The sequence below is a fragment of the Achroia grisella genome, unplaced genomic scaffold, assembly GCF_030625045.1.
Source record: "Achroia grisella isolate CSIRO2021 unplaced genomic scaffold, CSIRO_AGI_Agris_v1 utg487, whole genome shotgun sequence".
In the NCBI taxonomy this organism is placed as follows: domain Eukaryota; kingdom Metazoa; phylum Arthropoda; class Insecta; order Lepidoptera; family Pyralidae; genus Achroia; species Achroia grisella.
Window position 1 is genome coordinate 5005918 of NW_026712891.1, and position 24022 is coordinate 5029939.

The 24022-nt window shown below is 33.8% G+C and overlaps 3 protein-coding genes across 3 annotated transcripts; 1 reads left to right on the top strand and 2 right to left on the bottom strand.

Annotated features, from left to right (window-relative positions):
- On the top strand, positions 1-10469 carry LOC131845810 (FERM domain-containing protein 5). The gene is made up of 12 exons (XM_059194934.1): positions 1-91; positions 1303-1407; positions 2368-2410; positions 3164-3340; positions 3792-3892; positions 4490-4630; positions 5071-5223; positions 6476-6564; positions 6685-6820; positions 8834-8915; positions 9518-9673; positions 10077-10469. Exons 1-12 carry the CDS (start codon positions 5-7, stop codon positions 10424-10426), a joined length of 1620 nt encoding a protein of 539 aa, XP_059050917.1. The 5' UTR covers positions 1-4; the 3' UTR covers positions 10427-10469.
- Positions 10470-14753: 4284 nt separating this feature from the next.
- LOC131845963 (STE20/SPS1-related proline-alanine-rich protein kinase) lies at positions 14754-17518 on the bottom strand. Its single transcript, XM_059195134.1, has one exon. It carries the CDS (start codon positions 17417-17419, stop codon positions 15944-15946), a length of 1476 nt encoding a protein of 491 aa, XP_059051117.1. The 5' UTR covers positions 17420-17518; the 3' UTR covers positions 14754-15943.
- LOC131845964 (acyl-coenzyme A diphosphatase NUDT19-like) lies at positions 17431-22524 on the bottom strand. The gene is made up of 5 exons (XM_059195135.1): positions 22158-22524; positions 21853-21994; positions 19225-19422; positions 18396-18603; positions 17431-17753 (listed from the first exon to the last, which is right to left on the bottom strand). Exons 1-5 carry the CDS (start codon positions 22451-22453, stop codon positions 17527-17529), a joined length of 1071 nt encoding a protein of 356 aa, XP_059051118.1. The 5' UTR covers positions 22454-22524; the 3' UTR covers positions 17431-17526.
- Positions 22525-24022: the final 1498 nt, after the last annotated feature.

Sequence of the window (24022 nt, forward strand, 5' to 3'; positions counted from 1 at the left end):
TTTAATGATGTTTAAAAGCCGAGGCGATATTGTTTATAAATGCACAGTGCGACTTTTAGAAGATACGGAGATATTAGAATGCGAGTTCCATGTGAGTACTGCAGTTTACAGTTAAAATAAACAAATTTTGATGTTTTTTATCATTCAATAAAATATTTGACAATTTGTATACACGATATTATGGTTATTTGTTACATTATAGTTCTTGTATCTCTCCGATTTAATTATACGTCAAAATTTATTCCTAATATTTCGGGTATATATTACATTATGCACCGTAATATTTTATTGTTTTCTCTAGTATGACACGATGATTAATATAGTCAATTGGAAACACTCAACCAGTCAGATTTTAAGTTTGGTACCCGTAGACTTTAATTTAAATTCCGCCGCTTAGTAGTTATTGTTTAAATAAGTAATGTTTAATTTGTTTATAGTAGTTATCATCAGTTAAAAATAGAGCTTACAGATTCTTCACATTCACATTTCACATGTGAGTTAAATGTCAAGTAATTCGTACATATTTCAGTGACTTGTGTAATTAACTTTTTCTTTTTAAATTATGTTTGTTTTGACTGTCCTTGTTACATAAACCACCTGGAGTGAATAATCATGTGTAGATGAAACCTTTGATTCTTATCAACGCATCATGTTTTTAAGAATTGTTGATTTCATAAGATTATTTAATAATCTCTTCAACATTACAAAAATCTACTTTAAAACTTTTATATAAATGAAGAATTTATGTAATAATAATAATATCCTTGGACAATTCACACAGCAGTACTAGTCCCATGCTAAGCAGAGCTTGTATTGTGGGGTACTAGACAACTGATATAAATTCTTAAATATACATTTTTTCATAAATATGTAAACATCTACATGGATACAAATGTTCAGTATGTAAATATAAATAATGAATATAGGTATAATATTTATACTGTAAAAAAATACTTTGTAGAATTACTCATTTTGATTAACTGACCTTTGGAAGCAACAGATTCTATACAATTGTATGTTCGGCTTTGTTTGTGCATCTAGCCTCTCATTTGGGCAGCTGTACAAGGATTTTATACAAGTAATACTATTCCAAAGAGTGCCAGAGTTCTAAGTATAAATCAACAGGTCCAATAAAATAATAATTATTTATATTTACTTTACATATATATTATATACCACATTGTTTCACAGTCCAATCTAAGTAGAAATAAAGATACCTATTTAAATAATTACTATTCACATTATATTTTTCATGTCATAGATTATGGATATATATTTTATATTGAATTATTTATTTTTCAGCCCAGTTATAAAGGCAAATATCTCCTGGAATATGTATGTCAGCAACTCAACCTCACTGAGACAGATTATTTTGGTTTGCGGTATGTGGATGCTGGGGGTCAGAGGGTGAGTGATATTTCTTTTATATCTTTGCTTATAAAGATAAAGAAGCTGTTATTTTGAATTTTTCAAATATATTTTATTATTACCTAAGTTGGCTGTTCCAATTATCAGAATATATGATATTATTATTATTATTAATTTGTTTAGCTCTACATCTATACAGATAAATAAAATTGGAGTGTCTGTTTGTAACATTGAAATAACTGATTATTTACTCCATGCCTATGAATATAAATATGGTAAATACACCAAAATATTATTTTTTACAATTTTTGTCTGTCCGGTGTTTGTTCCAGCTTATCTCTGAAATAGCTAGACCGATTTTGATGGGTCTTTTTCTTTGGCAGATAGCTGATATAATAAGGAGTAACTGAGGCTACTTTTATTTTAGAAAAACAAAAACACCACATAGACAAAGTCACTGGTACAGCTGGTAGTAATAATATAAAAATATAAATATTCTATAAATGTGAGGAATTGAACCTTTGTAAAAAAGTGCTAAACCAGACTGTCATATTAAAACTATTATTTTGAAATTAAATTTACCACACTTTACAAATATAGTGACAAAAGTGTATGCATGGTCGAGAGTGTTGTGATTAATAATAAAATATACCATTCATTACATCAATTTCCTTTTAATGGTAAATAAAATAATATTATTATAACAGTTTATACATCACAATCACCTATTAATAGCTGGTATTGTATGATAGTGTTGAAACATCTTTATTTTAGTCAATAAAAGTTTCCTTCGATACTACTTATGCAAACAAATTGTTAAACAAATTTATTACATTAGTAATGTTATTTGTGCATATATTAAAGCTATTGTAAAGCATTTACATCAACTATAGTACAAATACTTAATCACAGACAACATATATATGTTAAATCCTTTTATCACCCATCAAATGTCTAGATAATATTATATTGATTGATGTTCATACATTTTATTTTCAGCACTGGCTGCATATGGCAAAGTTGATACTTAAACAAGTAAAAGGTATGTATCATGTACAAGTACATTATTAATCACTTTGGAAGAACTTGTAAAAGTCACTGTATTGCCTTTTGCTGAGGGACAATTTGCAGTTAGAGAAATGTTAGTGACTGATATGATTATGATTGAATAAATTCAATATAATCTTAAAATGTTAAGACAATTAAATAACTAATGAGATCTTTAATAACACAGTATTGTCTCTGTGTATATTAGAAGAATTTGCTCCTGACTATGATCACATTCAAATAATAAATTAAATAACAGATAGATGATGGGTGTATCCAGGGCTGGATTTACCATGTTTAAGTCCTTAGAAATAGCAATTTATGTGTTCCTTTTTAAAGAATGTATTGAAAAAGAGTATAAAATATTTATCAGCTTTTGTCAAATTGAAGGGGATGTGAATAAAGTCCATCCATATTATTAAGTATCAAGTATTTCATCAACTGACAGCCTCAGTTGAAAAAAAAACAATAATTCAATACTAATTGTAGTTGAATCTCGAAATGAATGCACAATTTTCACAAGGGCCTTAGACAGTTGCCTACTCTGCCTATGGGTGAATCAGGTTTTGACAATATCAAGCTATAGGTTAATAGCCATATTACAATCAATATTCATTTATTGTCATAATATGAATGCAAGTTTCACAGATTCTTCACTACATTACAAGTTTCTCAGACATATATTACATATACCTTTTCTTTTCTACTATCTATTCTTGACTGTATATACATATTTCATTTATTACAGATGCGTCACCAATACTATTCAGTTTCCGTGTGAAATTCTATCCACCAAATCCGCTGCTGCTAAAGGAGGATGTGACTAGGTTTCAAATATATCTACAATTAAAAAGAGACCTGCTACATGGCAGGCTGTACTGCACGGCCAATGAGGCGGCCATGTTGGGAGCTCTCACTATACAGAGTATGTATATTAATAAGTCTATCATATTATCTCCATTTTTAGTATTATCTGTATGGTTCCTATGTACCTAATAGCCAAGTATTTAATTTTATAAGCACCAAAGTGTTTCACTTCCGTAAAACTTGGTATAGAGTATAGACTATTATGAATTACTACATTAGTATAAAAAAAATGGACTACATTTTATTTCGTCAGTTACGCGGATGAAGTTGCGTGCACAAGTCTAGCGTATACCATTTAGGAGAGGATGTAGCATTCCATTATCCATAAAAAAAAATGTCGTGAAGGCAAATATGTATTATTTTATAACCTATGTTATTCTGATGTATAATCTATATTACTCTAAAGTTTCATCAAATCCGTTCAGTAGTTTTTGCGTGAAATAGTAACATCCATAGTCACAAACTTTCACTTTTATAATATTAATAAGATATATCAAACTTATTTTCAGTTGAGTTGGGAGATTACGACCCTAGTATTCACGTTGGTAATTACGTCACAGAAATGAGACTGTTACTAAGACAAACTGATGTCATAGAAGCTAGAATACAGGTATTTATTAATTTAGATAGGTAAATTGTAAATAATGTCATTGGTTCTGGTTTTTGCTATAGGCTTTTAAGGTTTGGATAGAATACACTTAACTGAAATAATGAAACAAAATGATGGCCTCAGTGGGTGGTTTACCACACCGATTTACTTGAGAAGGTCGCGGGTTCGGTTCCTCGCACGGTATTCATGAGTATGATAGTTTGTAATATTTTTATCGGTCTGGGTGTTTTCTATGTATATTATGTATGTATTTATAATAAAAAAATGTATTTGTATCAGTTATCTAGTACTTATAACCCTAGCTCTGCTTACCTTGTGACTAGTTGGCAGTGTGTAAGTTGTTCTGAGATATTATTATAATATAGAAAAAATGTGAAATGAAAAAAAAAATGCATCCCTGCAGAGATGGGATGGATAGCTAGTATTGTAATAAGTTGTCTAGTACCTATAAGTCCCATAACACAAGCTCTGCTTACCGTGGGACTAGATGGTACTGTGTTAATTGTCCAGGGTTATTTATTATTTTATGGCATACCAAATACTGTAATCTGTATTTGTGTTGATGTATTATGTGTTACATATATTTTCTATATACAGGAGCTGCACAGAGAGCCAGTTGAAGGTACACCAGGTGGCACTGGTGGCGTCAAGGGCATGTCCACACAAGAAGCTGAGCGGTCGTTTCTGAAAATTGCCTGTCAATTGGATACCTATGGAGTGGATCCGCATCCTGTGAAGGTGAATATACCTTTACTATGAAATAATCTTTGTTCAAACAAACTTAATGTAAACACTTTTGAATAGTTATATAATATTTTGGTGATTGTACAGCTCATTCAGAAAGCAGATTCATTATAAGAAGAATGAGCACAAAACTTGCATAAATCTCTTTTCAATAAATGTCGTTTAGCATTACATATGTATTGTGTGTATGTATTTAAAATTTTGTGTGTATGCATAGTTCCAAATAGCAAAATGGACATAAGTAAATATAATAGCTACTTGAGTAAGAAAATGTATATTTCTCTTTATGAACGATCTGCATAAAAATACAGAATAAAAAAAAATTCAGAAGATAATATTTCTTGTTACTTATTTTATAGTAGTGCTTCAGTTTTTGAATTTATTCCTGCTTTCTGCTTCGCTGTAGTCAGCTAAAAAATGAAAAACTGTTGCAGGACCACAGAGGGAATCAATTGTACCTGGGTATCAATCATAGCGGCATCCTGACCTTCCAGGGCAGTAGAAAAACGCATCATTTCAAATGGTCTGAAGTGCACAAAATCAATTTCGAAGGGCGAATGTTCATTGTACACCTTAATTATCCAGAAGTGAGTAATATTTAATTTTTTATTTTGTGTAAGTCTTGGTAATGATTATGAAGGGTTTATTTACTTTTTAGTTAATGATTGTTTGCAATATTTTATGTACAATATTTCATTTAAACATATGTAGTGTATGCAGGCATATATAACTGTAGAATTAAAATCTATTGACATTTTGGGTGTACCTTTGCATATTGAGTACGCTATATTGTAGGTAATAATACTATAGAACTTTTTCATTATTTAAAAAATCCCCTCATTCATAAAATCTATAACTACAGCCTGAATATCAGTGTGAAACTGTTTTGAAAAGATATCATAATTATCATTACAACTTATTACGATCCCATTGCTGGGCTCAAGTCTATGCTTGCTAGCCGTTTGTGGCTTGAGATAGGGTTTAATTTTGAGTTTTCTTTTTCTAGGCGTTATGTTCTTTATTCTCATTGTTGTCTCTTACGACATTCTGTATATGAAAACTAGTGACACATTGAGGAAAAATAGAATACAGTCAACCCTCCTATAACGCGGTGAGTGCGTACCGCGTTGTATGGAAACCGCGCTATAAGAGACTCAGAATAAGTACAAATCACATCATTCGTATCGCGTTATATGGAGACCAATAAATACAAAAGACAAGATAAATTATAAATTATTTTTATTAAATTGAAGAGTATGAACTCTTCAATTCAATAAAAATAAGGAAATGATGAAAAAAATGAAACAAAAACTAAACTAAAAACTGTTTTCCAACAAAAACAAAAGAAAGACTTTTGTAAAATGATGTAATCTTTCAACACTCATCCTCACTGTCAGATATGAGTCGCCTAACTCGCCTTCTTTTAATGGGCAAAATGTCTTCCTCACTTGGTTGATCTTCACATTGGTTTTAAGCGGCTAAGACATAAGCAGAACGTAGTTTTTCTATAGTTCACGCGACAATGTAGTCAAAAGATCACATATATAACTTGCATGTTACAGTTTCGTTAGACACGCTGTCGATGCGAAACTATTTAGTTAATAGAAGTGGAAGATAGCGCATGAGGAGCCCCACCCGTGAACCACGCTGATATAAACATATCCAGTTAAAACCATTCATTGGGTGCACGGAAAGAACTGATGGGACGTTGTTGAACGGAAACCGCGCTGTAAGAGTACCGCGTTATAGGAGGGCTGTCGCAATTTTAGCTCCGCGTTATATGGAAACCGCGTTCTGAGAGTACCGCGTTATAGGAGGGTTGACTGTATGTGATTGCAGAAAAAGCATACAGTGGGGTTCAAATGTCCGAGTGGAGCGTCCTGCCGGCATGTCTGGTGTTGTGCTATTGAGCAGATGTTGTTTTTCACGTGAGTATTAGCTATAACACAATATATATTATTTTATACAAATGGATTGGCAAATGTATAATAATTAATTGGTCTATTAAGCTTAAATAACTAAGTTTAAAAGTGATGACGTATACACAGGCTGCCATCGTCGTCGGAGGCGTCCGTGTATTCCAGTGGGGGGCTATTCTCATGGGGCACCAAATTCAAGTATGTGGGTCGAACCGAGCGGGAGATACTGGAGCGGGACGGACTACTCGCACCCAGAGACGCGCATGTATGTATGATTTCTACAATATCTTATAGAATTAACTGGTCTATATATAAATAGGTTCTATGTACAATGTCTATTAGAATAAATTTAATAGAATAAATTAATCGCTGCCGGTCTACAGCTTCTGTTGAAAATATAAAAATAGGGGCGAGAAGACACTTAAGGGGGTCTTCCTATGTGACGGCCTGTTTTTTAGGGATATTTTAGGATTTTTTTTCTACGACCAGTAAATATTTAGAGCTTCAAGTTTTTTATCATTTATTAACACATATTTGGACAGTATAAATATAAAATTTCAGCTAAAAATATTCAGTCAAACTAGAGTTACAGCGCTCTGAACACCCCCGCCTCGAAAAAAAGAGCTCCCACTTCCTCCACGATTCCGGCTGATCGGCTTATCTGAAAAAAAAAAAAACGGCGTTTTAATTTGTAGGCTTAAAAGCACGGAATGACCTATAATCAAATGAATATAAAAAAAATTGGATTTTTGATAGACATTTGAAATAAAAGTTGCAAATTAGGCGTTTTTTTTTTGCTATAAAAAAATCGAAGTTTTGAAAATTTTCGATTGATAATAGTTCATTCCATGCGTTTACATATATTGAGTGTGCCCTGTAAATTTCAAGTAATTCGGTCCAGCCGTTTCTGAGATACAATGGAGGAAAGTTTGAAAAACACAGTTTTGAGAAAAACGCGTTTAAAGTTTCAAGTCCGTTAAAAACTATTAAAATATCAACTTACTCTCAATCGGCGATGCCTGGTCCATAGAGTATTCCTTCCTCTTCCTCGTGAAACGCTTTTAAAGCAGATTGTTCAGCTCTTGAGTCAATCCTGGCTTGTTTAACGACATCACTTACGCGCCGCTCAGAGCGTAAGATTCGCTTTTCATCCCGTTTCTCAACATACGCTTGGGCTTCACGACCAACAGGGCATCCCATAATCGACATAACTTTTAAAATACCTTGAAAACCTTCATTAAAGATAATAACTGCTAAGTAGCTAGCAATTTCAACAACTTTGGGACCAGAATGAAGATGTTTATGAGCGAAAGTCCAAATCAAAGAATTCAAAGATTCGTTATTGTTTTGTGTCTCTGCTCCTAAACAACGAATTAATAATTCGTCTTTCGATAAATCTTCGAAAACCGGTTTGATAGCTTCTTGGACTTGCGGAATTAGAGGTGGTTTATCGTGATGAAATTGGTCCAGTTCATTATTAGCTTCAGCCTTACGCCATTTACACCAACTGTCTTCGCCTTCTGGACAAAATTGATGCTGAGGGTTTTCATCAAAAGAACATTTGTGATAGTACGTTGCCCAAACTTCCTTTCTCATATCTTCAAGCGAATCTGGATGGCGTCGAATTGCTAATCCGTAGAATTTTGTAATTTCTTGGATAACTTTATCAGTAAGTTTACCTGCTCCTTTTCTGTTTAAGTCTGTAGAAACGTGTCTAAACTTGTATAAACAAATATATTAATAAAAGGGAGGCCAGGTATAAAGCCGTCGGTACACAATAGGCCCGGTCTCTAACTGCCAACTCACCGCTCCGAACCGCTCTTTCTTTTACCTGCTGTATCTTTAAAACGACTTCGAATTTTCTAAAATCGCTTTACTACCGTATTCTAGACATGTTAAGGGAGCAATTTATGAAAAAAAAAAAATCGATTTTTTCAACCCATCACATAGGAAGACCCCCTTAATAGTCCGCGGAAACACTTCATAGACCGCAGAAACACTTATTGGAGCAGCTGAATACTCACTCTTGCCAGATAGATTGATTTTTGTCTGCTGGCACGCAAGTTCGAGCGTAGGCTCAGTGTTTAATTTCCAATCCAATACTATACTAGTAAAGCAGGTCGATTTGAGAGGAACTAATTTGGTTTTATAATAATGAAGAACATATCTTAGTCATATGTATTATAAACAACTTTATAATAAATATTTCTTTTTAGTTACCGTCCTTATATTAATAATAATTTTCATCTCTTAATTAATTAGTCTATTTTGTTGGTAGGAAGAGGGTTCGAGTACAGGTGGCAAAAGAAAAGCATCGAGCGTACCGGCTACACCTTCAACACCTATGACGAGTGATTTCGGTAAGTTAAAAGAAATAATTTAAAATGTCGTACATAATAAAGTTCGATGGTCGCGGGTTGCATTTCTCGCACGTTACAAATGTTACTTTTATTCATGAGTATGATTCCTTGTATCGATCTGAGTGTTTTCTATGTATATTATGTATGTATTTACAAAAGAAATGTATTTCTGTTTGTATCAATACTTGTACTAGTACACAAGCTCTGTTTACCTTAGGTCTAGTTGGCCCTGTATGAATTGTTCGGAAATATTAATAAAATTATTTATTTATGCTTATAAAATGTATGTTTATCTGTAAGTGTATAATAAATATATTGTCCAATGACCACCTCCTACCTTCTCTCTTTATATAAATACTCAATACCCGACTGTACTGATGTCTGTAACACATTGGTAATAGCGATAAGGCTACCTTTCTAAAACATTTTATAGAATGACGTGGTTCACCGCACCAGTATGCACACCGGCCCTTAAAAGCCTGCGGATGACCCAGAAGCAACATTTTTCTCGTAGCGTACTTATCGTTCTTTGTTTATCTGTGCTCAATAATCGATATGTTATTGTATTAAATCGAACGTGTGATGGTGGTGGTACTTTTCAGGGTACAGTAGCTTGCCGCGGTCCACGCACAGCGCGCCGCTGGAGGAGAGCGCGGGCGACTGCAACGGCGGCTGTCTGCTGTCCGGGCCCGCCGTCGACATCGCGCTCGCCTGCTGCGACCACCTGCGGCCCGTCGCGGAGGAGACCAAGCCGCCAGGTAACGACATTTCATAACAAGCATTACAAATGTTTTAGAGGAGACTCGAACAAACACCGCGACTAGACAATTTTATATATTAGAGATACTACACAACGATATACATATATTATCCTTGCAAAAGCAGTAATCTTACTAATATTATAAATGTGCAGGTTTGTAGATATATCTATTGATGGATAGATACTATTTTTAGTTAGTTATTACTAACCATCTAGTTAGTTATCTATCCATCCTTGACGCAAAACTTACCGAAAAGATATTAATGAAACTTTACAGTAATAATATAGCTCATACAGCAGAATAACGCATAGGCTAACAATTTCACGCGAGTGAAACCGCGAGCACAGTTAGTCTTTACTAGAAAACTAATGTAGCGCTGCAAATATACATATATTTGCAGCGGGGGAGTACAGTCTGCGGGATTCGTTCGAGCACTCGTCCTCGGAGTCGGGCGCCACGCTCGCGAGCGGCGGCGGAGGAGGAGTAGCGGGAGCAGTTGGAGGAGTCCCCGAGGAGTGGGCGCCACCGGCCCTGCAGCCGCCGCCGCGGCCTTTCAGCCTGGTGCGTGCATTCGTGCCGTCGTTCGTGTTGGTGTGGCTGTCGCTGGCGCTGCTGGCGGTGCTGGTGTTCGAGACGGACTGGCCGCCCCTCCGCGCCCTCAAGCACAAGCCCGAGCTGGTCGCCCTGCGCCGCCACTACTACGCGCCCCTCAAGGACTACCTCCGGCGGAAGGTCGTCGAGCTGTTTTGATTCCGATCGTCGCAGGTGCCCGTCGAGTACTACCTATTGGCACCTCGAAGATGCCGCGAAATCGCGAAAGCGATCGATTCGACGCGATACTATGCCGCCCGCGGCGTTCGCCTGGTTGCGAGCTTGTCGCCTGATTTTAGAGGAACTTAATTTTATAAAAGCAACAAAAATGATAAAATACGTGATTTTTTAATTATTCAAAATGATATGTGCCGAGATAAGGAGGATATCCTTTGCGACTCCGAAGTGTCAAATTTTCGGGCACTTTTTTGATAGATACGTTAGTGTTATAGTATAGAGAATTGTAATATGATCGACGAGACGGAGGCTAGCGTAATAGCGCCACTGTCTAGCTAGTAAGTTCTTAATTATAAAACAAATTCTCTTTATTTTCGTACCGTGGCGTTCTATTATTCTGGCCGGCGACTTCTTTGTAACATAAAGATTGATACGCACTAGTTCAAATCACTAACATAAATACGCTTCTACAATTTTTAATAAACATAAAGTACAATTTATTTCTAAGCTTGTATGCATTGCTTGCACAATAAGTTGTGGTCAACGTTTTAATAGTATTTTCACAACTATAAGTAAATTATAAAGGCATGCACGGATGATTCACATAAAGCCATCTAGTGCCAAACTAGACAGTGCTTGTACAATAGGTATTGAACAGCCAATAGACAGTTACATTTTTGATAACAATACATAGAAAACACCCAGACTAATAATCATACTAAGAAATACAAATGGTTGTATCATGCGAGGGAGGAATCCTACCCGCGACCACCGGAAATAAGGCGGTGTGATAAACCGATAGGCCGCTATTTTGTATTGCGATCATAGTATTCCTCCATTTTTTAAAGATTCTTGTGTTTGTTAACGACTACTGTGTTTTTAGAATCATTGTAAAAGAAGTACATTTTTTTGCGATGAAAAATCTCTTCTGATATTCATGTGCACACACCTTACTTTATTTCTACTCGGAAATTAAGTCGAAATTGTCAGAATAACAAATGTCACCCGTGCATGTTAATAAGTATAGACAATACGTACAATATTTATTGATGCAAACTAGGCACAATGAATATTTTATAGCAGAGGCCAATTTCTATATATAGTTTAAATACGCATAATATATGCACAAATACAAAATTAGGTACCACTGTGATGATCGTAATCTCATAACTAACAAATGTATCTGTTACTTTAAATTTAGATTATTTTATTATTTTTACATTCCACATTACGCTTTAGTCTTCCATATACATTTAACGCATTTTTTTTCTTGTAATCTCGTCAAAACGTTAACTAGATGTTTAGAATTTAAGCTTTATTTACGCACAATTTTTTTGCTAATCTATATTCAACTTTAATAAAGGCGAATAATGCACTAAATCAATTATTATGTGCCATATATGAATTTCGGTAAAACTAGTCACTTTAATGTTAGTATAAAGAATTGTGATGGTTGTTTATTTTGTACTAAGTTTATTTTTTAATAGACTATATTTATATTTGAAAATGGAAATCGGAACTTTTTTTATTATATGTTATTTTTATTTTACATCCAACCAGTTGTTTTAAAACATACATTTTCAAATACATATATGCTTGCAATCCGTGATTAATAATGCCAAGCATAATATTTACATTTTATTTATTGTTTAACTCAAATTATACATTCTTGGTATCTTATTAAGCTTTATATAATATAAAAATAATTTTATATAAAATGTCCAAGAGTTATATTAACTGCGCTAGAACTGACCTTGTAACTTCACTAACTTATATAACTGTTACTTAATATAGAATATATTTTTACATAGTTTTAGTTCAAAGGGTTATCTTATGTTTAGATAATTAATTATTTCCTATGCAAGGAATTGGTATGTAAGATAAGATGTTTTCTTTGTTATCAAGAGAGAGGTTAAATTGTGTTATCGCTTTAACATTTTTGTTTACATTGAAAATCGTATAGTTTATTTTATGCATGTTTAAGCAATGAGTGGATGGCCTTATTAGAATGAGAGAGTGAAATAGAGTAAGTAATAAAACGCTTTGTTTATTTATGCCTAGTCACTGTATAAGCGATTCTTCAGATGCATTTACATTTAAATACATTATTATTTTATTGTTAACATGATATTATTATATTACTGAGAGTTCAAAACATTCTAACACATTTAAATATTTTATAAAATGTTGTTTTATTTTAGATATTATTTATGATATGATTTGTTATAATTTTATACTTATGCTAGCAAAATATTATTATACTAAGAAAGTACATAGATTGATATGTAGTTATGGGTATTTTATTAAAATCCTTAAACAGAATGTTGGAAAATATTGCAGGCTCAATACAAAACTGCATTAATTCATAAATAACGAACTATGGACAATCGAATTTAAATTAATTTCTATATAAGTGGTTATCCGAAATATGTAATTTTGCAGTCAATGCAGTTTATTGAGCATACGATATAGTTCTTTGTAAACAATGTTGTACATTCAAATAATATAAGTATATACTATATTATATTTATTATAAGACAAATGTCAATGTGTAACAAAAGTTAGAGTCACATTAAAAATTTTACACTCAAAAGTGCTAAGAGTCAAGTTTAAATACTTAAATCTTATAATGAAACGTCGAACTAAACAGTAACATTAATTTTAAATAAATTGAAACAAGTATTAGCACTTTGCAAAGTATCATATTTTTTTATTTATGAAGGTCTATTACAGACTCTTATGATATGTCAAAACTACCGTCAGTTCGGACTTACAATGAGTAATATTCGTAATTTATATACACATATGAAGTAAATATTTGTTATGCTGTATGTAGTTTCTCAATATTTGTTTTGAAGATATTTTGTGTTGCCGAAACTAATGAAAAGGCCTTAAGCATTTTGTATTGGAGGACCAACTTTATCTGCACTGCGAATTTTATAGGAAACTTTGGTTTTTATACGCAGTGCATATATATGTATATTATATATACGATGTCCATAAAAACTGCGCAGTGAAATTTCTCAGTGCGAAAAATATATAATTTAATTATTTATTGTTGATATGTATGAACGCATTGTTAAATTCAGTTTCGTGTTGATTTTTTTATTTACGGTTTTGAAATATATACCAGTATACAAATTACGTTACTCGAATCATTCATAGTCGTGACAGATAGTAGGTGTGTAAGTCCAGTAATAGTATTCATAAAGCGGAATATGTTTCTTTAAGAAGTATAATCGGATTGGATTGACATCGCTATTCCAACTAGCTCTTGACCATAGCTAGGGCAACTTAGTCGGAACCTCCAGACCAGTGTTTCCCAATCTTTCTATGTAACTTCCCCCTTAACAATCAAATTGTCCCCCTGTGGGGCGTGGGGCCCGCGTTGGGAAACACTGCTCTAGACTCTTATACCATAAAAATTCGTGCTAAGAGCCCTTTAACAATATTAATAACTATAAACGAATTTAAAACGCAAAAAACTTCGTATTAAAAGAATACCCGATTGTGTGATGATATAGTGTAAATTTATAAAATTGACACTATATATCTGGGGAAAACTTGTACAGTTTGATGAATACTATAGCTTGATGGCCTATTATGACTAACATACACTATTAATTTGTCATGTGTATTCAAATATAACTTTGTTTATGTAAGCGTAACAACTTAGATTTTCAGCTCTTATTGATTTTAATATCAATTGGGGGTAAACCAGCGACTATTATTTGTGAAAAGTAGCTATGAAAGTATGTTTACCCCTGATCTGTTCACAGAATGTCTAGTAAGTTAAGCGTAAGATTTTTTATTCGAATGCGTGGTGCACCTCATTAAAGTTCTAGACACATATGATGTAGACGTACACACAGATTTACTAATGTAATTTTACTTCTCAGATAATAAGCTTTAAAATAGCGCACCCACACTTCTTAAGACAGAAATATATATATTTTGCGAATAAGCTTGTTGGCGTGTTCACAGCAAGAGAATCTAACAAAACCAAGTAGCTAATAGTATAGATATTGAAACATTTTGGACTATGGGAGCATAGTCAATCGTTAGATTTTATCGCTATGGATATGCGCTATGTACAGGTAGGTACCTGATACAAATTATAAGAATAAGTGTTTGGTTTGATTGTTATAAATTGTATGATTTTTTTGTCAATAATGTTTCAAATGTTTCTAGCGTAAGACCGTGTCTTGGGCGACAAAATCAACCAATACAAAATGAATAATTTTCGACCACAAATGACTTATTTTGTGGTTTAAAGTTGCTTGAATGATTATTTGTCGTCGTGGATACGAAATGGGTTTTATATTCTTAATCCTTTGTAGTCGAGTAAGGTAGATAAAGGAAGAGATTAAGAATTTGAAATTTATAATATTCTTCCTACTAAGTACTTATTTTTTTAACTTGTTACATATTAATCTTGTCGACTACCAAAACCACCTCATTGAAAATTGAAACCAATCAGTAATTGCATTTGTAGATTTAAGTAACAGTAAATTCATAGTGATTTTAATAAAACATCCTGCCGGAATAATTTTTACATTATTATTTATTGTTTTAAAAAATCCTTCCAAAATAAGCAACAAACAATTAACAACATAAAAAGTATAGTGCTCCATACATCTGCTTGTTTAAATTCAACACTGTAATAAATTTACGAGATATGCTCCATCATGCGAGTACTTTTATAGGACATTTTATTATGGCACGCAGTTGATTACATAGTAAATAATAAACATTCTACAATCGTATACGATATATACTTTAAAAAAGGCGAGTTCATTCACACGACACCGCTGTGTTATTGCGAGGTACAGATATGGCTGATTAATTATACGCAGCATTGTGTATGAAACTCAAGAATGTCGCCTACGCCGAGCTTCCGCGTGAAAAGGTTATGGTGATAATTCAAATTTAGATTTAATATTTACGGAATGAAAGTTATTTTTTCTAAAGACAGATTGGGTTGAAATTTGTATATTGACTTATGCTTTAAATAATTAAGAACAGATGTACGCGAGGCATTCATAAAGTGGATAATTTGACACAAAATAGTATATTCAAATTTATAATAAAATTACAGTGTTTCCAATACAATGAAGCAGATGCTTAAACACAATATTAATATAAAATCAGGAAAAATAATTACAAATTCAGATTCAGCCTATCGTCATGTAAAATTATACATCCTCTTGAGCTAAAAACTATATAACTAAAATCCATATCCACCCATAATATATATAGGTATCTAAGCATATAACAGAATATAGAGCTTAAAATAGATATTCACTACGTACTAAAGTGGCGGCGTATACGACGCGGCTATCTCTAAGAAATATTATTGTCCATCAAACGCGAAGTGAAGGTCTGCGACAGTGGTGAGGACCAGCATAGACAGGCCGAGTAAAGTCGAGTCGGTGAGGGCGGGCCGGGGTTGGCGAGGGCGTGCGAGGGCCCGGGAAGGCAAGCGAGTGCAAGCGCGATTCAGTCCACAATGGATATTTGCGCATAGCCCACGAGACCCTTTTCGTCAAGTGGCTCTGCAGGGTCTGCCGACTCCAACTGGAAGGTGAGTGAGCGCGGTGCGGGCGCGTCTGGCGGCGGGAACAAGTGCAAGTCTACCAGCCGTTGCAGCTGCTGCGCGATAGCAGCCGAGTCCCGAGCCTCCACCAATCCCGCGCCTACCAGTTCTGTTGCGATTCCGTCCGCAGAATCTTTGCCCGCAGCGAATTCAAAGCGAATGTCATTCAATTCTTTCCGAGAGTTCCTCATGCGTAGCACTAGATTGATCTGTGGAGCTTCCTCTGCATCGAGAGAGCCTATGGTGAAGCCTGCGCGGGGTTCGCCTTCCTCGCTTTCGCTCTCGGAGGAGTCCGCGCGCAAAAGCTGATTCATAGGTCGGTCGCGGCTCGTCTCTCCGTCCTCTTCTTCATCATCCTCTTCACTCTCCCATACCCACTCTCCAGTTTCCATGCGGTGGAGGCGACCAGAGGTACCAGGTTGTCGTTTACTCGCCTTATGCACTCTGGTTTCCATACTTGGTCCTATTGTCACTAGGGTTTGCACTAAATATTTACGGTCTTTCGCTTTTTTGAAGAATGAGTGCTTCAGTAATTCTGGTGCAGAAGGCCTCTTGGTGGGGTCCTTTTGAAGACATTCTGAAATCATTTTTCTGAAGGTTTTACCGTAAGCTTTGTACTGATCCTTTTCGTCAGCGCCAGTGTCCAAAGTTGGGGGGTCATTCTGCAGTGTAAGCATCAACACTTTCATTGGTGGATAGTTGTGATACGGAGCAGTACCAGTAGCCATTTCAATAGCTGTTATTCCAAATGACCAGATGTCTGCCTTAAAATCATATCCGTGATTCTGTTCCATGACTTCTGGCGCCATCCAGCAGGGAGTACCGACAAATGTATGTCTCACCTTTTGCCTGGATAAATCCCTGCCGGTAGCGAGCCAGGCCGACACGCCGAAATCCGCAATTTGTACAATTCCGTCGTCTCCAAGCAGTATGTTACCGGCTTTGATATCTCTGTGTATCTGGCCATTCTGGTGAAAGTATTCGAGACCTTTTAGTACTTCCTTAAGAACAGTTGCGATAGTCGCTTCATCAAACACCCCATGTTTACAATTGGAAATTCTCATTTTGTGTTTAATTATATCTAATAAACTACCACCCTCTAAGAGACGAAGCACAAGCCATAACTCATCTTTTACGACGAAACTCGTGTAATATGTTACGACATTCTCGTGATTGCAACTGGACATAGCCTGTATTTCTTTGAGCAGTTCATCCATGGAGGTGTTCCACTTCTCCAAGTTGATACGTTTGATGGCACACTTTTCGCCGCGCGGTGCGCAATAGGCCGCATGGACGACAGCAGTGGCGCCCACACCGATCACTTCCAACAGCTCATAATCGTCCTGGCTATTAGGCCACGAGTGACTCGAGCCTGCCATATTATCTTTAGCTATGGATTTCTATATGATGAACTAATATATCAGCTAGGAGTATTATTTGTACTTCTAATAAGGCCAAACTGTAAGGCATATATTGGAACTACCGGTTACACTTTGTTTGTTTCATTATAATAAAATTCGAGAAGTTTATCGCCCATATTTATATGGTTATTTTGTTTATAATTTTTAAAGATTAGCATGGATTTTTTTTCTGCATGTAGTTTTTCCAATCTATGGATTACTGATGTTTCCTCCCTTAGTTGTAACACTGTCTTATCCTCACAGTTTATAGCGTCGTTATAATAATCTAAACTTGATGGGTAGAGGTCATCTCCTGAAAACACAATGGTAAATATATTTATCTGTATTACTACTAGAGATATATACATACTCTATATTGCATTTGCAAATTAAAATAGTAAATGAATCTCACTATTCTCCTGTTTTTTAGCATGGGATAATGAGTAATAAGCTATTATTTGTATTACACTTGGTAGCAGTGAGACAAACTAAGCATACCATGGATTCACCTAATGGTTCCCAAGGATTCGAAGAGAAGGATCCGTGTGTAGGTTTAAGGGGCTTTTGCCAACATACATATTGATGTATGTTGGCAAAAGCCCCTTAAACCGAAAACCGCCCTTTAAACAAAAACAAGAGTGGTGAGGGTGCATGTTGACTCACCCTCACCACTCGTGTTTCTATCCCTGCCCAGCTAAATTTGGTAGAAGCCTGCTAGTGCAGCTTTAGATATACATTGTTATACACCTTACTGTAGTTCCAGACAGGCCAAGATCTTTTAGAAACTTGTATAGAGATATCACTACTATACTTCTCATTCCCATTTTGACCACATATAAATTAACTCCATAGTAATTTTATTTAATTTGTTTATCTATACATATAAATGGCTGGACCGATTTTGGCTAGTAATAGATAAAAGTGATCTCATCAATTAACAAAAAAAATGTTTTACCTGGATAAACAAGTATTGTGCCATCCTTTGCTATGATATCAATAGGATATATTACATCAATGTTGTGTTTATTTCTTTTTGCTCCAAATTTGGTCAAATCATCAATATCTGGTATATGTGCAAGTCGCAATATCTCATAGGCTTGTGGTGGATGTAACTCTAATTCCAATTGGATATTTTTTTTAAAGATGTCTGTAGGGTTGTCCCACTGAAAAATAATGTTTTGTTAATAATTATTAATGTTACTTTATATATATACTTTACAAATAGTATAATTTAAACTTAAAGTCAATTTCATGTTTATTTTTAATTGCAGTTCAAGCTAAAATTAATTAGAAATTACATTCATAAATGTGATGTATAAAAAAAATGTACAATGGGCATGATAACTCTAAGTTTTCCTTCAGAAAATCCAGAGATAAAATCATAAGCTTATACGTGGAGCAAAGTGAGTAGAATGTTAAATCTTTCACTTGCTGTTTTTTTTAATAAAAACTACAATATTTTTTATCCAATATAACATCATTGTGTCTAATGTTGTCCAAATTAAAAGCAAGAAGTACACTGAATTTTTTTTATTTTACCAATATAAAAGCCTATTAGTATGGGCTTTTATATTGGTAAAATAAAAAAATTCAGTGTACTTCTTGCTTGCGGGTTTTTATAATGGTAAACAAATAATATTGTAAAACAATATTATTTATTTACCATTATAAAAACTTGCATTATTTTACTACATTGTATATACTTCAGGTTCACTTTTTAAATTCTAAAAGAATTTAAGTACAATATTTCTTAACAATATATTACAACATGTCAATTAACATACCTGGACTTTTGTAACTTCTGAGCTACACTTGAGCTTTTCTGGCCTGTGTTGTAATGTTGTAACAAAGAATGCAGTGTCGAATCGTCTACGGAAATTGCATGGAGTCATCCATTGGCTCCAGTAGAAAAGAGACCAAATGTCAGGATAACAATTGTACTCCTTGCACAGATTCAGAAGTTGCTCAGGATTTTTACTTATCTATAAAAAGCATAAAAAATATAACTGTTCAAAAGTAGACAATTGTTTAGTTTTCTTTAAACTATTTGTTTACCCTTTAAACATCATCAGTGAATCTATACAAATAAATAAAAATGAAGTGTCTATTTGTAAATTCAAATTAACAGATTTTTACTAAATGCATACAGTATAAAAAAATGAATTGTAAACAAATTGTCTTTGTCTTTTTGTTCTTGCTAATCGATAAAACGGCTGGTCTGATATGACGGAACATTTAATTGCATATATAGGTAATGTTGTAGGGAGTAATTAGTATTTTAATTTAATTTTAAACATTTAATTCCATGTGAATGGAATCATGGATAACAGCTAGTTTAGTATAATAATTACAAAAATTACATAACATTTAATAAGAAAACTTATCAAAAATATTACTTTGCTTATTGGTGCCACCCTACAAGATTATTAATCTCAAATAAGTGAAAAGTGCGTCATAGAGGCATATTTTATCAAGGTAGACTTTGTAAAAATTTATCTGCTAGCCCATACATCTGTCTCATCTATTTCATCCACTAGGGAGCTTCTTTATATGCTGTGTTTCACTTGAAATGTAGATATAACGAGCAAAATCACAGGATACACAAGCATAATAATCTTATTCCGTTAGAGTGGCAACACATATGTTATGCCACATGACAACTTCATGTTCATAGGGTTTATGTATACATAGACAACATTTGCGACTTACGATTACCATAGATGTTTTGACAGGAATACCATAGCTGTTTTGCCATTTCTGTTATCTTATATATAAAATTCTCCTGTCACAGTTTTCATTCCCATACTTCTCCGAAACGGCTTGACCGATTCTCATGAAATTTTGTGAGCGTATTGAGTAGGTCTGAGAATCGGCCAACATCTTTTTCATCACCCTAAATGTTAGGGGTAGTCCACCCCTAATTTTTTTTTTATTTTAAGGCAAAACAATGTTTGCCGGGACAGCTAGTATAAAAATAAATATGCTTGTTTGTGTGTCAATTTAAAGGGTAGGATATGATATTACTATTGTAATATTGTATTATGAATAAATGACGTATCAAGTAATTTATTCATAATACAATAGTGTTTAAATATAAATATAAATTCATAAAAATATAGGTCTAAACTACAATAATTTTTGTTCGAGTAACCATAACATTAATTTACTTTTGAATACTGAAACGCGTCTAATATTCTTTCAATCTACAGGCACATTACTAAATGCATTTACAGCTTGATAATGTGGACAGCACTCTACTTTAAACTAGGAAACATAGCAGTGAATATACATAAATATCTCTATATCTGTGTATTTTGCATAGAGGGAGGATTAATATGACTGTATATATCATCCACTTGGCCTATATTGGAAAATTTTCACAACCTTAGCCCTTATATGCATATAACAATTGACATTTTAGCACTTTCTCCTACAAAAGAAATCTAATCTGTGAGATTTTTGGACTTGAGAATAATATAAGTCATAAAACATAACTATCTATAGTTAATTTTACTACTATATTTCAAAGTGCAATAGTCTAGTAATTTAAATACCTATCACCCACATCATTGTGTATATGGATTATAGCTACTCTATCCTTGAAATCAATTGGTAATTTAGAATGTGAGGCTTACATTCTAATACCAATAGATTTCAATTGTTTCTTATGTCACACTTATTTCTTATTTTTATTAGCATTACCCATAACTTCATCTGTTGGTTTATAGATAAAAGATTGCCTATGTCCATATTATGTACTATCTATGAAAATTCATTACAATCACTTTTATAGTGAAATAGAAATAGCACAATGTATATCAAAAAGTCTTTGAATATTAAAGTTAATAGTTTAATATAACTTTAAAATGTATTTAAACACATAGGCACACTTGATTTTATAATATTAGTGTAGTTTTAAATTATTAGATCTGTATCATTTGATCATTGATGAAAGATTATTAATTATTTTGTGAGTACAATATGACCCTTTGGGGTAAAGGGATTGTTAGTAATGTGGACTGTTGACCCTATTGCTAGCAATGTACCATATCGGGTTGACCTCCATACGGTCCCTGGACACCATCATGATAAATTCATGGTGAATGATATTGATGTATCATAATATTCATCAGGAATGTACCATGAATGGACAAACTGACCTGACTTCATTCTCATCTTAGCATCCTCCACTGAGGCCTCCTCAGCATAAACATTTAGGTCACACTCCATTTCGGTGGGAACACCATTCCATTATGAGTCATAAAAAAAAATATGACCAGTTGATAGATTTAAAAAAAAAGAATTTAATTTAATAAAAATAAAAAGAGATTTTGCTTGAAATTCAATAGTTATAAATAGGAGAATTTACATTTAAATAGTACAAAAAATGAAATTTGTAGTAATAGACTCACCTCTTTCTGCCAAAATTTAGTGTCTACATCCAATACACTAGCATAAAAGCTGTTCCTGTTACTCTTAAAATCCCTGCTGCATAACAACAGTCCAACTTCTTCAAAGGTCTCCCTGATTGCAGTTATTCTCAATGCTATGTGCCTGAGGTAAATATACAAACCACAATGAAGAAATGTTGTCTTAGGAAGCAAAACAAACATAGATATACAGATAATGTGATCAAACATGTTTAAGTAAACATATATGAATAAACAAAAATTGTGTAAAATCGCTCTTATGTACAACTAGAAACATTGATAATTACCTTAATATAGGATTGGGTTGAAATAAAGTAGTTGGAGTGCCTGTGCTGTAGAAAGTCGCGAAATCTTCGTCTGAATATCCAAATGACTTGAATAGTTTCAACCACTGTTCGCTATCATCGGCAGGCTCGGTCACACCGCCCGGGAACACCACACCGTTGGGGAAAGCTCCCGTGCTCGGTCGAGTCTGCAATAATATGTCGTAGTTAACAGGGGCTCGTGTCAAGTCACCGTATCGCTTGTTCAGCACTATTAGCGACGAGGCGTTGCGCCAGCCGCGCTGCACGACAGTTTTCATGATATTTATGCCGTTGATCACGAGAATCACATACACGTAAAATTTCAAGATCGAACAGTGATAAAAAGGTCAGCACAGTTCTATTATAAAACACAAACCTTTGTTTGCTATAGATAACAACAGCAGAATCAAAACTAATTTAAATAACATTTAAGTCAGACTACAAGAAGATAATGCCAAAATACAAAAATAGCAAATTGACTTCCATTTAGTATTTAAGTTCCAGTCATAGTAAATGACATATTTCAATATCTGACCAATAACAATTAGTAGATTGCTTATTGAAGATTGTCAGAAAAAGTTAGAGTTCTTTTTAGCCAATTACAATTCAGTACTATATTTCTTTTGGGCCAATAGTCGTGTATTAGAGACACGACAATTCTAATATGATTGGAACCACAGACTATATTCAATTTTATAAATAAATTGGATTATCTGTGGTATTGCCTATGTTCGTAGCAGGCCAACAGTGCCACATATATGGCGGTCATTTTGAATTTCTGAATACTGATCATGTATGTATTCAGATATTTGTTTTGGGTAGGCAATCAGAACACTAGAATATATTTATCTGTTACTATCGTTACTTAGATAATAGAATCATCACTTCATTAAGCCACATGGTGTCTGTAATTACGATGTTAGAGACTATAACGAGTACAGTTTTTCTCATTACTTATTTAATATTATATTTCTCATACATATTGGATAGGTAATATTGTCGATTAATAAATTATAGTCAAAATATATTAAATTTATTATTGTATATTACCATAATATTGCATAACACTTTAATATAATATAGTATAACGGCATAAATATCTATGAAGTTAAATAATTTCTCATTTGGAGTATTGTAATAGAAAATGTAACAAGTCTTAAAATTCGCAAATGTTATCTTGCTAAAATTTTTCAGATACTTTTCGGAAAATGGAATAAAAGCAACATACCTAATCAAAAACAAATTACCTACCAATTTTTTTGCAAAAGCATAGAGATTACTTACTCGGGTCACACGCTGGAGCTTATTAACATATATTTTTTATTTAAAAAAATATCTGCATTTAAAATTAAGGAAGTACAAAGCAATTACGCAATATTATATACCCATCATCATCTCCCTGCAAGATAAAGATCACATCTCATAACATTGTATTGATTGGATGGACTATTAATTCTAAGATTTCTAATTCATGCTTTGTATAGAATTTTATGACAAGTTGTCGTCCTAGCACAGGTGTGATGCACTGTGTTCTGGGACTTCCTAGGTTTGACAAAGAGCTGGCTTGGAGGAATGAAAATATTACGTATATTCATCCCTCCATGCCTATTGTTGAGAATTTATATGGAGCATCATTATCATTATCATCAAATAGTTTCTTATTTTAAACAAATGAAAATTGTATGATGTGCCATAAACTGTAGTATTTATTTATATTTGGAACAACATGCTTGTAATTACGTTACATATTCAAGCCCCGAGAATCAACAACGATGATATCCAGAGGGTCCCCCCGACGGGTGGATATTGACCTAATGATATATAACTAGAAATGGGTGGGGTCAATA

Excerpts from the sequence above, each read along its gene's own strand:
- LOC131845810 (XM_059194934.1), top strand. The coding sequence starts at position 5 with ATGATGTTTAAAAGCCGAGGCGATATTGTTTATAAATGCACAGTGCGA. Across the intron at positions 92-1,302 it reads TATTAGAATGCGAGTTCCAT|CCCAGTTATAAAGGCAAATA; the intron begins GTGAGTACTGCA and ends TTTATTTTTCAG. Across the intron at positions 6,565-6,684 it reads GAGCAGATGTTGTTTTTCAC|GCTGCCATCGTCGTCGGAGG; the intron begins GTGAGTATTAGC and ends ACGTATACACAG.
- LOC131845963 (XM_059195134.1), bottom strand. The coding sequence starts at position 17,419 with ATGGCAGGCTCGAGTCACTCGTGGCCTAATAGCCAGGACGATTATGAG.
- LOC131845964 (XM_059195135.1), bottom strand. The coding sequence starts at position 22,453 with ATGAAAACTGTCGTGCAGCGCGGCTGGCGCAACGCCTCGTCGCTAATA. Across the intron at positions 19,423-21,852 it reads CTAAATTTTGGCAGAAAGAG|ATAAGTAAAAATCCTGAGCA; the intron begins GTGAGTCTATTA and ends TGCTTTTTATAG. Across the intron at positions 17,754-18,395 it reads CACAATACTTGTTTATCCAG|GAGATGACCTCTACCCATCA; the intron begins GTAAAACATTTT and ends TTGTGTTTTCAG.